This window comes from Lemur catta, chromosome 24, assembly GCF_020740605.2.
Source record: "Lemur catta isolate mLemCat1 chromosome 24, mLemCat1.pri, whole genome shotgun sequence".
In the NCBI taxonomy this organism is placed as follows: Eukaryota; Metazoa; Chordata; class Mammalia; order Primates; family Lemuridae; genus Lemur; species Lemur catta.
The window spans coordinates 13411668-13428697 of NC_059151.1; the positions used below are offsets into that span (position 1 = coordinate 13411668).

Here is a 17030-nt window from a genome sequence, read left to right on the forward strand (position 1 = left end):
GGATGTAGTTCCACATTGTTAATTAAAACATTTGTATCAACCATTTTGTCATTTTCCCGTTATTATATTTAGATATTAGGAATGCTTTTTTCATAACCATGAAACTCATTCAGGTATTAGTAATTCTTTCTCCATTAAGCAGAAAATTGATACTTTCTATGTCTAGTATGTTTTCCTACTCCCCATGCTAGTTCAAACTATCTGTACAACTTATTTTTCCTCATTACTCAACTTTGCATAATTTTCTTTTAAATATGGCTCTTGGCTATTAGGAACAATTACTTTCCTTGGTGCTCCCCTTTCACTTGGCTGATTGTCCACTAAAATAATGGTTTTAGCCATATCAACTGATTTTGTTGAGCTTCTACTCTGTGGCAGGCCTCTGGTAATCACTTGGAGTTGAGATGGATGGAAAGATCACTGGTGATGACCATCAAGAGCTCACTATCTAATGGAGGAGGTGAGAAAGTGAGGTTTCTTATGTAATTTATAAGTTAAAATCAAATCCTTAGGTATGGCATCCCTGAAGTTTTGTGGGAGGAAATATTCCTAAATATATATCAGGTTAAGATATCGATTAATATTTAGAATATGTAATATGCTGGTGAACATTTTTTGAAAAACATGCCAAAGGAAGCCTGCAAGTTCGAGTTCTGCCTCTTAGATAATTGCAAAGAATTTGAAGATCTCTGAAGGGAAAAAAATCTCAGAAATTGATCTGTCTTCTGCAAACCCATGTTAGACTGAGAAGAGTTGTCATTGCCTGTTGGCAAGGATTCCACGTTTGGCACTGTAAAAAGAGTCATTTTCTCTAGCAGCGAGAGCCAATCCGACGACATATAAACCACCTCTGGGAATTCTTTGTGAAATAAAACATTCTTGCGAGATCATTCAGTGAGAAATGAGAACTGATAAACATCCTCAAAATCACATCAACTACCATGTCTATGCAAAGTAGCAATCCTAAATAAAACATCAATTTAATGTCAAATAGGGTGTAATCTTATGCTATGGTAAAAATTAATTCCTTAGACATTGTCCCTAGAGGTTTGGGCCACATGTTGTTGTTTTTTAACAGCTCTGAAAATTTTGTATCTTCGATTCTATCCAATAATTCCTGTGATAAATTGACTGTCGTGTGCGTGGATGTAACTGTGAGTTGGGTGACAGTGGAGTGCGGTGATCCGGGTTCTCTGAAGTCTGGCTCACTAGTTCCTCTCCTGACTGCAGCAATGACTAGTTGTGTGGCTTGGAAGAGTGAATTCACTGCTCAGAATCTTATTTTCCTCATTTAAAACAGCAATCTGCATTCCCTTTCCTTGCACTCCCTGTCCTAGCTTTAGTTTTATTCCTAGCACCTACCAGCGTCTGCTACACTCTTTATTTTACTTATGTTATGCATGCTTGCCTCTCCCCATTAGATTGCAAATCCTGTGAAGGAAGCTCACCGCATCCTCCTGAACGTCCTGAATGGCACCTGGTACATTGTTGGTTGATAAATATTTGTTCAAAGAATAAATGAACTAATTTATATGATGAGGATAATATTATTACCTACTCCAGAGTTGGTAGGGCATTGTGTGTTAACATATGCGAAGCACTAAGAGTAGCACTTGGCAGATGGTATTAATAAATGTTCAATAGTTGTTAGTTATTAATATTCCTGAGAAGTTTGTTCATAAAATCATGAGCATTCATTTATATCAAATCCCTATTAAAAATTCTTTTCCTTTTAGGCAATGAATTGATTGTAGCTTCCTTTTCACTTGCTAAACTAGAAGTGATCATTAGAAAACACATTCCAGGCTGGGCATGGTGGCTCACGCCTGTAATCCTAGCACTCTGGGAGGCCGAGGTAGGAGGATCACTCGAGGTCAGGAGTTCAAGACCAGCCTGAGCAAGAGCGAGACCCCGTCTCTACTAAAAATAGAAAGAAATTAGCTGGACAACTAAAAATATATAGAAAAAATTAGCCGGGCATGGTGGCGCATGCCTGTAGTCCCAGCTACTTAGGAGGCTGAGGCAGGAGGATCGCTTGAGCCCAGGAGTTTGACGTTGCTGTGAGCGAGGCTGACGCCACGGCACTCTATCTAGCCTGGGCAAGAGTGAGACTCTGTCTCAAAAAAAATAAAAATAAAACACATTCCAGCTTCCTAACGGTGACTTAAGGCTGACTGTGCTACCCTGAAGGGGGCACGATAGGGCGTCAGAGTCACTTCCTAAGATAATCTAGTCATTCACCCAGGATATAAAAGAAACTCAAGTGCAGTGTCAAAGGCATGGAGTTTAAAGTGAAGGATAATATTCCTTATTAATTTTTTCCTGCTTCTATCATTTAATTTAATCATTCATTCAGGGCAATAAAAATAAAACAGAACAAAACAATTCTATTGTTGCTTAAACATAGGTCATTCCAATGTGCAGCCTCTTTTTCTTGCACTAATTTGCAGTCCCCTCAACAGTGTATAAGAGTTCTTTTCTCTCTGGATCCATGCCAGCATCTATTGTTTTTGTATTTTTTAATAATGAGGGTTCTGACGGGGTGAGGTGATATCTCATTGTGGTTTTAATTTGCATTTCCCTGATGATTAGTGATTTTCTAGCATCTTTTAATGTTAGTTGGCTATTTGTCTATCTTCTTTGGAAAAACTTCTGTTCATGTCTTTTGTCCACTTTTTAATGCGGTAGTTTGTTTTTATCTTGCTGATTTGTCTGAGTTCTTTGTAGATTCTGGATATTAGCCCTGTATCAGATGGATAGTTTGAGAATATTTTCTTCCATTCTGTAGCTTGTCTATTTACTCTGTTCATTAATTACTTCTCTATGCAGAAGCCTTTTAATTCAATCAATTCCCATTTATTTATTTTTTTTGTTGCCGATGTTGCCTTTAGGGATCTCAGTCATAATTTCTTTGCCCAGGTTGAGGTGTAGAAAAGTTTCTCCTACAGTTTATTCTAGAATTTTTATGGTTTTCTGTCTAAAATTTAAGTCTTTTATCCATTTTGAATTAATTTTATAAATGGTGAAAGATGGGGGTACTGTTTCATTTTCTGCTGTGGCTATCCAATTTCCCAGCACCTTTTACTGAATAGCTCTTCCTTTCTCCAGTGTATGTTGTCTGCTATGTCAAAAACCAGTTGGTTGTAGGTACATGGCTTTATGTCTGGGTTCTCTTTCTGTTCTATTAGTCTATGTCTCTATTTTTGTACCAATACCATGCTGTTTTGCTTACTATCACCTTGTAGTATAACTTGAAGTCTAATAATGTGATAGCTCCAGATTTTTTCTTTTTGTTTAAGATTGCTTTAGCTATTCAGGCTCTTTTTGGTTCCAAACAAAATGTAGAATTATTTTTTATATTAATAGATCTGTGAAATATGAGTTTGGAATTTTGATGGGGATTACATTGAATCTGTAAATCACACCGGGCAGTATGGACATTTTAACAATGTTCATTCTACCAATCCATGAGCAGGATATGGTTTCCATTTGTTTGTGTCATCTGCAACTTATTTCCTCAATGTTCTTTCACCTCCTTGGTTAAGTATATTCCTAAGTATTTTATTTTTTTTGTAGCTATTGTCAATGGTATTGAGTCTTTGATTTGACTCTTGGGATGACTGTTATTAGTATATATTAATAGAAATGGTACTAATTTGTGTACATTAATTTTGTAACCTGAGACTTTGCTGAATTTATCAATTATAAGAGTCTTGGTGGAATCTTTGGGATTTTTCTAGATACAAGATTATATCATCAGCAGAAAGCAATAGTTTGACCTCCTTTTTCCTGATTTGGATATCATTTATTTCTTTCTCTTGCCTGTTTGCTCTGGCTAGCACTTCCAATATTATGTTGAATAGAACAATGGACACCCTTGTCTTGTTCCAATTCTTAGGGGGAATGCTTTCAACTTTTCCCCATTCAGTATGATGCTGGCTGTGGGTTTGGCATGTATGGCTTTTATAATCTTGAGATGTGTTCCTACTATGCCTAGTTTGTTGAGGGTTTTTATCACGAAAAGGTGCTGGATTTTGTTGAGTGTTTTCTGCATCTATTGAGATGATTATATGATTTTTGTTTTTGTTTCTGTTTATGTGGTGAATCATGTTTATTGATTTATGTATGTTTAACCATCTGTGCATCCCTGGAATAAAGTTCGCTTGGTCATGGGGGACTATTTTTTTGGATGTGCTGTTGAATTTGGTTTGATGGTATTTTATTGAGGATTTTTGCATCTATATTCATAAAAGATATTGTTCTGTAGTTTTCTTTTTTTCGTGTGTCATTTCTTGGCTTTGGTATCAAGGTAATACTGGCTTCATAGAATGAGTTAGGATTGCCTCCTTCTCAATGTTATGGAATAATTTCTATAAGATGGGTACCAGCTCTTCTTTATAAGCCTAGTAGAATTAGGCTATGAATCCATCTTTTCTAGTTTTTTGTCATTCTTGCTTTTGGGAGATTTTTTTTTTTATTATTACTTCTATCTCACTACTCATTATTGGTATGTTCAGGAGTTCTGTTTCTTCCTGATTGAGTGTTGGGAGGTTGTGTATTTCCAGGAATATGTCCATTTCCTCTAGATTTTCTAGTTTATTTGCATAGAGATTTTTGTAGCATTCATGGATGATATTTTGTATTTCTGTGGTATCAGTTGTAATATCTCCTTTTTCACTTCTGATTGAGATTATTTGGGTCTTTTCTCTTTTATTCCTGGTTAATCTAGCAAAAGATCTATCAATTTTGTTTATCTTTTCAAAGAACTAACTTTTTGTTTCATTCATCCTTTGTATTATTTCTTTGTTTTTGTTTCCATTTCCTTTAGTTCTAATCTGAGCTTTGTTCTTTCTTTTCTTCCACTTCCTTTGGGTTTGTGTTGCTCTTTCTTTTCTAGTTCTTGAGATGTGACATTAGGTTGTTAATTTGTGATCTTTCTGTGTTTTAGATGTAGGCATTTAAGGCTATGAATTTTCTCATTAGGACTTCTTTTGCTTAATACCATAGATTTTGATAGCTTGTGTACCTTTTGTCATTCTGTTTACAGAATCTTTTGATTTGCATCTAAATTTCATATTGACCCAATAATTGTTCAGCAGCAGGTTTTTAACTATATGATTTTGTGTAGTTTAGAGTATTTCACTTGTAAATTGATTTCTAGTGTTATTCCACTGTGGTCTGAGAAGATACATGGTATGATTTTCATATTTTTGAATCTGTTGAGACGTGTTTTGTGGTCTAAGATATAATCAATCTTGGAGAATGTCCCATGTACTGATAAGAAGAAGGTGTATTTAGTAGTTTTGGCGTAGAATATTCTGTAAATATTTGCATTTAAATTTGTTCTAGAGTCTCATTTAATCCAGCATTTATTTATTTTCTGCTTCACTGATCTGTCCAGCTCTTTCAGTGGGCTGTTGTAGTCGCTGACAAGTATGACACTACGATTTATTCCTTTGCTTAGACCTAGTAGAATGTGCTTTATGAATCTGGGAGCTCCTGTGTTAGGTGCATATGTATTTAGGATTATGATGTCTACTCACTGGTTTTCTCCCTTCACTATTATATACTGACTATTTTTGTCTTTCTTTACCATTGTTGATTTCAAGTAATTTTATCTGACATAAGAATGACTACACCTGCTGTCTTTTGGTTTCCATTTGCATGGAGTATTTTTTCCATCCCTTCCCCTTGAGTCTGTGTGAGTCCTTGTGGGTTAGATGTGTTTCCTGAAGACAGAAGATACTTGGGTTATGTTTTTTCATCCATTCACCTATCCTGTATCTTTTGAGTGGAGCATTCACACTATTAACGTTGAATGAGAGTAGTGATATGTGGGATGCTGTTCTGTTCATCTGTGGGGTGGTACTTAATTACTTTGTTTTTCCTCCTGTGATATTGTTTTATACGAGTTGTGTTTTATATGAGTTTCATATGCTTTTGGGTGTTTTTCATACTGGTGGATATCTATTGTGCCTATCCATGCACAGTGCAGTCCTGAGTATTTTCTACAGTTCAGGTCTGGTTGTGACACATTCCCTCAGTGTTCGCTTGTCTAGAAAAGTCTTTATTTCTCAGTTGATTATGAAATTTATTTTTGCAGGTTTCAAAATTCTAGCCTGGCTATTGTTCTGTTTAAGAAAACTGAAGATGGCGCCCCAATCCCTTCTGGCTTGTAAGGTCTCCTCTGAGAAGCCTGGAGTTAACCTGATGGGTTTTCCTTTGTGGGTTAGTTGTTGCTTTCATCTTGCAGCTTGCAAATGTTCTCCTTCATTTTGCCTTTGACGAGGTTGTGGCTATGTGTCTTGTAGATGTCCTATTTGCTATGAATCTGGCCAGTGTTCGATGACCATCTGTTATCTGTATGTCTGAATCTGTGGTGATACCAGGGAAGTTTTCCTCAGTATTTTCCTTGAATAGATTTTCCATGCTTTTTGTTCTTTCTTCTTATTCCTCAGAGATACCTATGATTTGTATATTAGTTTGCTTCACATAGTTTCATTTCTCTGAGTGATTAGAGCGATTGTTCAGTCCTATTTATTCTCTTTTCTGCATCTTTGAATGACTGGGTTGGTTTGAGAGCCTTGCCTTCAAGCTCTGAGATCATTTCTTTTGCTTGGTTTAATTTATTGTTGAACTTTTCTGCTGTGTTTGAAATTCCCTACATGACTATTTCATTTCTTTATGTTCTATTTTATCCTTTCCTCTATAGTCTAGGCTCTTTTGAAAATTTTTCATGAAATATTTTTTTGCCTTCTCTTTGTTGGTTTTCAACTTTCTCTTCAATTCCATTCGTCTTATTTGCCACCCATATTCTGAATTCCAGTTCTGTCATTTCAGCAATTTCCTTGTGGTTGTAGTTCACTATTGTAGCTCCATTGTGATCCCTTGGGGGTGTCGAATTATTTTGTTTTTTCATGTTGCCAGGGTTCTTTTGCCAGTTTCTTCTCATCTGATTCCTCTTCTCTTGGCTCATTGATAATAGGTTTGCCAGGCACCTATTCTTTTTTGGGAACTCTCCTACTTAGTGGGAAGAAGGGGTGGTCCCTAGATGGCACTTGAGTGCCCTACTCTGGAAGGTTGACCCTGAAGGGGAGGGATGGGTGCACTGTGAGCCTACAGTGCAGCTGTTGTGTTTTGTCTCATTACCCTCTGATTGTCACAGTCCAATCTCGTGCTGAGTGATCTTTGTATGGGGTGGTAGGTTGCTCCCCATATCGCTGTTGGACGTTCAAGTTGGGGGCTGGGTGAGACCCTGGCCGTGGAAGCTGGGGCTGTGTGGCATTGCTCTGCCTATGGTCTCCCCGTGGAAGTGACAGTGGCAGCTGAATGAGGCTATCTAGGCAGTAGTCATGTGTGTCTAGGCTGGGGGCGTTTGCTCCAGTCTGGCCCAGGTGTAATGGCAGCTCGAGGCTGGCGGGTCCTGGATGGAGCATTGGAGCTCGGGGCTGTTTCAGGGGCCTGGCAGCAGTGGGGGAGACTCGGGAGGTGGGTCACGGGGTCTTGGCCTGACACTGGAATCCTAGGGGTGGCAACATGGACCCAGCAGGAGCTCTGAGCCACAGGGGTGGAGCCCTGTCCCCGGGCATAGCTGGGTCCTCAGACCTGGAACTGGGGGCCGAGGAGGCAGAGCCACGAAGGGAGGGGCCGGTTCCAGCGGGCAGGGGACCGCAGGGGCCGGTCGGAGCTGCCGGGCGCCGGCTCTCCCCCGGCCTAGGTCCTGGTAAAGGTGGGCAGCCATCCCGGGCTGCCCAAGTGGCACCTGTGGCGACCGAGGTGCCTCGTCTGCTCGGATCCCGGGTCGGGGCCGGGGAGGGGCACTCAGCCCCCAGTCGCGCGGCCCAGCCCGGCCCGGCCCGGGGACTGTCCCCTCTGTCCCCGCTCCCCGCAGGCTGCCGCTGCGACCATGAGAGCTTGGACGGCATCAGCTGCAGAAACCCGGGATCCGTAGCCGCCGGGTCCCTGGGGTGCCTGAGGTCCCACGCGATGTCTCTGCTGGACTCTAAACAGCGCCCCCCCGGCCAGTCCACGGGTCTGTGGCGGCGGAGGGGACCCCAGCTAGGAGGGGACCCCAGCTAGGAGGGGACCCCAGCTAGGGCCGCACCCACAGGGTCAGGGCTCTGTCCTCCTGCCCTGCCCGCGGGTCCCTTCCATCCTCGTGATGGATCGTCCCGTCACCTTCTTCACTCTCAATGTCCCCATCGCTTCTCCACAGTGTTAGAATGTTCTTCCTGAGAAGTGACATCCGCGGGTGGGCATCGGCCTTCGACTCTCTGTCCCCTCCCGCAGAGCTGCGCGCACGCACTGCTTCCTGTCCCCGCAGCTTCCCAAGTCGCCTTCACTTCCCCGTCAGTAATCCCTGATGTTCCTCCTAGCCGTCCTGGGGCACCGTGCACTGCATTGACTTCGATGGGGAACGCAAGTGACAAGTGTTGTGTGTGTTCTGACACGTCCGCCAAGTGTCCCGCATTTCTCTCCTCTCCGTGAGACACACAACAGTATTGAAATTTGGCCAGTTAATAACTCTACAATGACATCTAAGTGTTCATAGGAAAGGAAGAGTCACACATCTGTCACTTGAAATCCTTAGAAATGATTAAGTTAGTGAGGAAAGCATGTCAAAAAGCACACTGATTTTTCCATTCTTGGGATACTTCACTTAGTAGAATGGGTTCCAACTCTCTCCAGAGCAAAAGAGATTCTATATCCCCATTATTTCTTATAGCTGAGTAATACTCCATGGTATACATACACCACATTTTACTAATCCACTCATGTATTGATGGGCATTTGGGTTGTTTCCACATCTTTGCAATTGTGAATTGTGCTGCTATAAACATTCAGGTACAGGTGTCTTTATCATAGAACGTCTTTTGTTCTTTTGGGTAGATGCCCAATAATGGGATTGCTGGATCGAATGGTAGGTCTACTTGAATCTGTTTAAGGTATCTCCATATTGCTTTCCACAGAGGTTGCACTAGTTTGCAGTCCCACCAGCAGTGTATGAGTGTTCCTGTCTCTCCGCATCCACGCCAACATTTATTGTTTTGGGACTTTTTGATAAAGGCCATTCTCACTGGAGTTAAGTGATAATCTCATTGTGATTTTGATTTGCATTTCCCTGATGATTAGAGATGTTGAGCATTTTTTCACATGCCTGAAGTTCTGACTCGGGAGGATGGGGGGAGGGGGGAGGGGATGGGTGCATACCTACATGATGAGTGCGATGTGCACTGTCTGGGGAATGGACACACTTGAAGCTCTGACTCAGGGGGATGGGGGGACATGGGAAATATATATAACCTGAATGTTTTTACCCCTATAATAAGCTGAAATAGTAAAAAAATAGCAAACATTTAACTTCAAAAAAAAAAAAAGCACACTGAGGCAGAAAGCTAGGCCTCTTGAATCCAACAGTTAACCAAGTTGTGAATGCAAAGGAAAAGTTCTCGAAGGGTTAAGACTACTGCTCCAGTGAAAACACTGACGATAAGAAAGTGAAACAGCCTTATTGCTGATGTGGAGAAAGTTTCAGTGGTCTGCATAGACAATCAAATCAGCCACAACATTCCCTTAAGCCAAAGACTAACCTAGAGCAAGGCCCTAACTGTCTTCAATTTTATAGAAGATGAGAGAGGTGAGGAAGCTGTAGAAAAACTTGAAGCTAGAAGAGGTTTTTTCTTCACGAGAGTTAAGGAAAGAAGCTGTCTTTATAACATTAAAGTGCAAGGTGAACTCAGGAGTTGGGGACCAGCCTGAGCAAGAGTGAAACCCCGTCTCTACTAAAAACAGAAAAATTAGCTGGGCACAGTGGGCCATGCCTGTAGTCCCAGCTATTCAGGAGGCTGAGGCAGGAGGATCGCTTGACTCCAGGAGTTTTAGGTTGCTGTGAGCTATGATGACACCACTGCACTTCAGCTAGGGTGGCAGAGTGAGACTCTGTATCAAAAAAAAAAAAAAAAGTGCAAGGTGAAACAAGTGCTGATGGAGAAGCTGCAGCGAGTTATCTAGAAGATCTAGCTAAGATTATTGATGAAGGTGGCTGCACTAAACAACAGGTTTTCAATGTAGATGAAAAGGTCTTGTATCCGAAGAAGATGCCAACTAGGATTTTCATAGCTAGAGAAGAGAACTCAATGCCTGGCTCCAAAGCTTCAAAGGACAGGCTGACTCTCTTGTTATGGGCTGATGCAGCTGGTGACTTTAAGTTGAAGCCAATGATCATTTACCATTCCAAAAATCCTAGGCCCCTTAAGAATTGTGCTAAATCTACTCTACCTGTGCTCTATAAATGGAACAACAGAACCTAGAATACAGCACATCTGTTTATACCGTGGCTTACCAAATATTTTAAATTCGTTGTTGAGACCTACTTTTCAGAAAAAAAAAAGGATTCCTTTCCAAATATTACTGCTCACTGACAACGCACCTGGTCACCCAAGATCTCTGATGGACATGTACAAGGAGATGAATGTTGTTTTCATGCCTGCTAACACAACATCCACTCTGTACCTCATGGACCAAGGAGTCATTTCGATTTTCAAGTCTTATTATTTAAGAAATACATTTTGTAAGGCTATAGCTGCCATAGATGGTGATTCTTCTGATGGATTTGGGAAAAGTAAATTGAAAACCTACTGGAAAGGGGTCACCATTCTAGATGGCACTAAGAACATTTGTGATTCACAGGAGGAGGTCAAAATATCAACATAAACAGGAGTTTGGAAGAAGTTGATTTTAACCCGCAATAGAGGAGGTTCCTGCAGATGTGGTGGAAATAACAAGAGAACTACGATTACAAGTGGAGCCTGAAGACATGACTGAATTACTGTAAACTCAGGATGAAACTAGAATGGATGAGGAGTTGCTTCCTATGGATGAGCAATGAAAGTGATATTTTCAGATGGAATCTACTCCTGATAAAGATGCTGTGAACATATTTGAAATGACAACAAAGGATTTAAAGTATCACATAAACCTAATAGACAAAGCCGTGGCAGGGTTTGAGAGGACTGAGTCAAATTTTGAAAGAATTTCTGCGGTGGATAAAATGCTGTTAAAAAATCTTCTGTGAAGGAAGAGCCAATCAATTAAGCAAACTTCAATGTTGTCTCATTTTCAGAAATTTCTGTGGCCACCCCAATATTTAGCAGCCACCACCCTGAGTAGTCAGCAGCCGTCAACATCAAGACGAGACCCTCAACCAGCAAAAAGATTACAACTCGCTGAAGTCTCAGATGATTGTTAGCATTTTTTAGTAGTAAGGTATTTTTTGAATTAAGGGAGGTATATTGTTTTTTCAGACAAAATCTATTATAAACTTAACAGACTATAGTATAGTGTAAACATAATTTTTATATGTACTGGGAAACCAAAAAATTTGTATGACTCCTTTTATTGTAATATTTGCTTTAAAGTGTTAGTCTGGAAAGGAACCTACACTATCTCCAAGGTATACCTCTAGTATAAATGCTTGTATGATTGTCCCATTTCCATTTTTCAAAAATATATATTTGCATGCTTCAGGCAAAGATTAGAACGATATATATCAAAAAGTTAGCTGTGGTTATCTCTAGGAGACAGAATTATAGGTGATTTTATTTTCTTCTTTCTCTTTATGTGTTCTAAATTATATATAATGAATATTTATCACTTATGTAAGAAATTCATATAAATTTGATTTTGAAAGATGGAATTGCTGCTGTCCTCTCATCCAGTAAAAAACGATGAATAATTTTTGATGATGTTCATTTTTGTCTGATTGGAAAAGTAATATTTGTGGCTTGTCAAAAGTCTGGTGTATTTTGAAAAGAATGAAGAAGAAAATTTTTAAAAATGACTTTTATTCTAACCACTCAAATAATCACTGCTAACAGAATGGTGACTTTTTTTTCATTTATACACACACACATACACACACACTTATAAACACAGGATATTTATATATAATATATACACTTACACATATGTATGCACATATATGTACATATATGTGCATATATTTACATGCATTCACACATTAATATCTACTCTTTTTTTGTTAAGCTAACATGTAACAAAAACTTTTCATGCTATTACAACCTAACATGCTGTGGTCTCCAACCCACAGACTGGTACCAGTCCGTCGCCCTGTTAGAACCTGAGCCTAAGAAATCCTCCGCCCCCATCCCATCCGTGGAAAAATTGTCTTCCGTGAAAATGGCCCCTGGTGCCAAATAGGTTGGGGACTGCCACACATATGCAACCCTGCTCTATCTCATGAATCTCTATTCAGATCATTCTATGTTTTTTTTTCTTCATTGTAAAAAAAAAAAAAAAGAATACAAAAAAAGAAACCAGTAAGTTGCTGAATGTCTGGGTTGAGTGTGCGTTAGTATACCTTAGGTATTTTTCAGTGGAATGTTTTGTAAGACAGCACATGGAAAAGTCATTCCACTTTTCATGAATTATATGTCCCATGAATAATTTAACACTCAAAGTTGTCATGATCAGTGCATTCACAAACTTTTCTTGAAGCCAACATTTCAATAAAGTAGCAACTAAAATAATGCAAAACTTTACATTGTTATTCATTAAAAGGAGTAATTAAAAGGCTGATGCTCAGTTTTTGTTTGAAATGTTATTCAGTAGATCTTGATTTTATTTTATTGTGGACAAGCTGCTCAAAGGGATTGCTGTTGATACATGTTGAACTTCTTCAGAGAGAATATAATTGGGGTTTGTTTCATTAACTGATCTTTTGATTGCTTTAGCTCATTGCTTCATAGATCCAGCTGCAGGAAATAACTGCCAAGAGCATGTTATAGTAATGCTGCAATAATACTGCCTTAGCAACTCTCAAAAATGTTAACAAAAATATGTAAGACATCAAGAGGTAAGCTTAGTACTTTCTAAGCTATGGTGATTTCTGCTAACTAGGCAACAAATATTTATTAAGCCTCTACTATATGCCAGGCACTACTGTATACACTAGCGATATAGAGGTTAACAAAAAAATTGCCTGAACTAAAAAGCTTGTATTCTAAATGGGATAGACAGAGAACAAGGAAACAGATCACTCATGCTATAATTTCAGTTAATGGTTTATGCTGTGGTATGGAAAGATATCATACCAAGGTATAAATTATTGTTACTGCAGGCTGCTTCTCAAACGTCAATGCACATTGAAATCACTGGCAATTCTTTTGAAATGCAGATTCTGACTCAGTAGGTCTAACTAAGGTGGAGGCTGGAAGTCTGCGTTTCCAATAAGCGGCTGGTCCCAGGACCACACCCTGAGTTGCAAGGTGTTGTACCATCCCTGTGTGGCAAGTTTGACTGACATGTTGGTAGGAAAAGGTGCGTTAGAAGAAGAATGAATGAGTTGCGGATGGTAGGATAGTAGAATAGGAAAAGGGTCATTTTGGGTGATAGTTTATGTTTTTCATGGGAATCACTGTCAGTTAATAGTCATGGCTCCTCCCGGAGTCTCCTGGTCAAAACACCTACACACTAGAGCATGGTGCTTGCAAATTTAACCCTTAGAAAAAGTGCGGAAGTCAGCTCTTCTCTTAGCATCTTCCTTTCTCTGCTGTCTTTGGGAAGGTTGGGAAATACATCAGGTTCTACTCTGCTGTCTTATCCAGTCCTGGCATGAGCTTGTATTTTTTTTAAAGTCTAAGGCTTTATTCCTAGGGCAAAAGCAAAACTGCCTTTTGCTCAGTAGAAGCAGCATCTGGGAAAATCCCAATTATCTCAGTTGTTCCAAACGAGGTTTGAACTTATGACCATTATCTTTGTCCAGGACTTCCTTTTGCTTTTTGAATTTTCAGTTTGTAGTTTCTTTAGTTTTGGAAACTAATTAGTTTTGAAAAATGAATTTAATATTTGGAGTTATCTTTTCCAAAGATGTTTTGGGCTCCATTTTTTTCTGCTCTGGTATCTCTGTTCATCTAATTCCAGATTAACTTCTATTTATCAATAACCCCTCAAAAATTGTTCTTATGTAATTGTACCATTTATCAATTTCTAGTGCTATAATACATGTATTTTTTAAAAATACTCTTTTCTATTATTTCATTTATGTGTTGGAGAGAAGAGGAATAGATACATGTTCTCAGTCTGCAGTCTGATCAATTCATTTCTTTACTTAAATGTACATACATAGTTTAATCTGTAAAATAAGTGCATTTTAATGCAGGAAAATAATATATACTGTATTATTAGATATTATTAATTTTATCTATCTGTATAATAAATTCACTCATAACCCACAGCCAGAAGTAACCATTCTTGGTATTTTTGTACTTATAGACATAGTCTATTCTTCTTCATTCTAGAATATGTCTTTAATTCCTACCACATAGTTCTGTACATGTATACTTTTTATTTTACTAAAATGGGAACCTACTAAATTGACAATTTAGCTACTTGATTTTTTTTCAGTTATATCATAAACCTGTTCCTTGTTAAATATTCTTTGATAAAATTTTTATTAATGATAACATCTTATATCACAAAGCATATTTTTATCTGGTCCCTTATTGCTTAGATTGTTTCCAGTTTTCAGTGTTATAAACAGTGCTTCTGTAAACATTTGTAGACATAAATCTTCATGTATATCTGTGATTGTATCCCCAGAGTAAATACAATAGCTCTTCTTAACCTAATAGTACCGAAGAATTAGCAGAAAATCCCAAATACTGACATGGTGGAACAATTTCTCCTCCTTTTAAGGTGTATTAAATACAATCAGTTTCCTATTTTAAATAACCACTCACTGTTTTGATTTGTGTGTGTGTGAGTATGTGTGCATATCGAGAGAGAGAGAGAGAGAGAGAGAGAGAGAGAGAGAGAGGGAAAGTGAGAGAATGAGGACTGCTTATGAAGGTCCTCATTGTTAGAGAAATAAAGGCTGTTTTTCATTTCAAATGAGACCAATATGGGGAAAAATCTGGAAATCCCAGGTGCTTTTCTGCCTTAATTTTGCAACTTGCATAAGACAGAAACAAGAGAAAAAAACCTTTTCTTTTTGGATACAGCATGGAGACGGCGCCTCTCAAGGGGGAATCTCTTTGTTACTTTGCTTCTCTGATAGGATTACTTACATGGAACTGGTGACTTCACTTTTTTGATACAGTGAGACCAAAGTTCTAGCTACTTCCTGCTCTATTGTCTTTGACTCATATTCCTTTTTAGCCTATCAACGCCCTTTAGCCAAAGACCTGCCCTTGAACTGTTTGGATGTTTCGGTTGTTGCAGTAAAGAGAAGGCACACCGTGGACAACCATGGGTGTCTTAGTAAAAGGATAAGAGAAAAGACTTAAGGGATTTAGGCTTCTTTTAAATGATTTGAGGGAGGGTTCAAGGAAGCAGGGCTTGGGTACATTTGCTTGCTATCAGGAAGCAGGGGTCATTTTGTGATTTTGTATATTAATGGTATATTAAGGATTCTATTTAGAAGTAGGATGACCAACCGTTTCCGTTTGCTTGGGACTGACGGGGTTCCGGGGACATGGCATTTTCAGTGCCCACACCCGGAAAATCCCAGGCAAACCAGGAGGGGTAGGTCATCCATGTACAAGGCCGGAGAAAGGAAAAGAGGCTGAAGCTGGAACTGGGAAAGAAGCAGCAGTTATTCATACTGGCCAGGATTCGGGCTGTTTGGTCATTTCTGTGGTTTGGGCAATGTTCATGTTTTTGCACGTATTCCAATACAACTGCAGAGTAGTCTTGTCTCTGTCATGATCCATCATGGTGACAGAGTGACCTTGTCTGATTTTGATGTTCCGTGACGTTGCTGAGGTTCGACAGGAGAACACTGGAGTCCACCTGTGGGTGCCAGCTTGGCTGGGTCCTGGAGTGCCCGGGGCCGAGGCCTTCACCCACTGGGCCAGTTTCATGCTGTCAAAGGCTGCGTCTCTGGTTTCCAGTCCCTTCTTTGGGGACTCGAGGAATTCTTTTGAGTGGGCCTAAGAGTTTACAGATGTGGCCTTCTCGTTGTGAAAGTCTTAACTTGAGCCACGTTGGTTCTGTGCCCTAATGAAACACTTTGGGCTTTGAAACATTGAATAATAGAAACAAATTATCTGTCTCTCTTAAAACATTTTTTTTCAATAGAGAACAGTGTTTTAATGATTGAGCCCAAATGCTAATGACTAAATGTTAAGATTTTTTAAAAAAAATCATAAACTTTGGCCCTTCCTTGAGATTCAAAATTCACATTAGTATATTTCAGTGCTCAATAATACTGCCATAAAGAAAACCAATTTATTTGATATAGAATGCTTATTTTCATAGAACACATTAACATTTTGATGGATACTAGTATAATATTTCACTATTAAACTAGTATTTTATAGAGATGCTAATTTCATTTATTTAGTAATTGTCCCATAATTATGCTTTTTGTTTTTAGAAATTAGAAATACATGTAAAAGGTAAATAACTCTTCTGATTTAAATTGTTCTGATTTAAAGTAAAGTACATTTTCTTAATAACCATCATGGAAAAGAAATGGGTTATGTTTTATAAATTTACTGTTTTAATATTAAGAGAAAATAAAAATAGCTGGATTTTTTTTTGGAAAACATTTAACTAGTAGATGAACATATTATATAGTTTATTTAGTTTAGTCATAAAGATTATAACATTAAATTGTGAAGTATTATTTTAATTATTAACATTGGTTCAATTATTGCAGCTGTCTTAAACTCACTTTGGCTTTCCCATATATTCATTAAATCAATGGTTCAGCAGTTATTCTTTATAACAATGGAGAAAGTAATATGGCTTTTGTTACATTATACTCTCCATTCATACAATTTTCTCTAGGTTCTGAAGACTACCTTGAGGTCGACATCCCAATGAACCTAAGAGTGAAACATTCTAGGGAAATGAATGACAGAAGGGAAACGGAAGAATTTCCAGAAGCTCCAAGAAGCACCGTACCGCTGGCAGTGGTGCTTCCTGCTGAAATTCCATGTGAGGTCAGTAACAATGCCTTGTTCTTTAAGTGGCCCCATTGTTTTAATAGATACTGCATTGCACAA

At 38.8% G+C, this 17030-nt stretch overlaps 1 protein-coding gene across 2 annotated transcripts in view; it reads left to right on the forward strand.

Moving 5' to 3' along the window:
* The window catches only part of BANK1 (B cell scaffold protein with ankyrin repeats 1), a 237814-nt gene that overhangs the window by 46460 nt on the left and 174324 nt on the right, over positions 1-17030 (forward strand). For both annotated transcript variants that reach the window (XM_045536640.1, XM_045536641.1), the window contains exon 3: positions 16813-16967. In XM_045536640.1, the coding sequence (XP_045392596.1) occupies positions 16813-16967 (155 nt within the window). The remainder of the gene's footprint in view (positions 1-16812; positions 16968-17030) is intronic.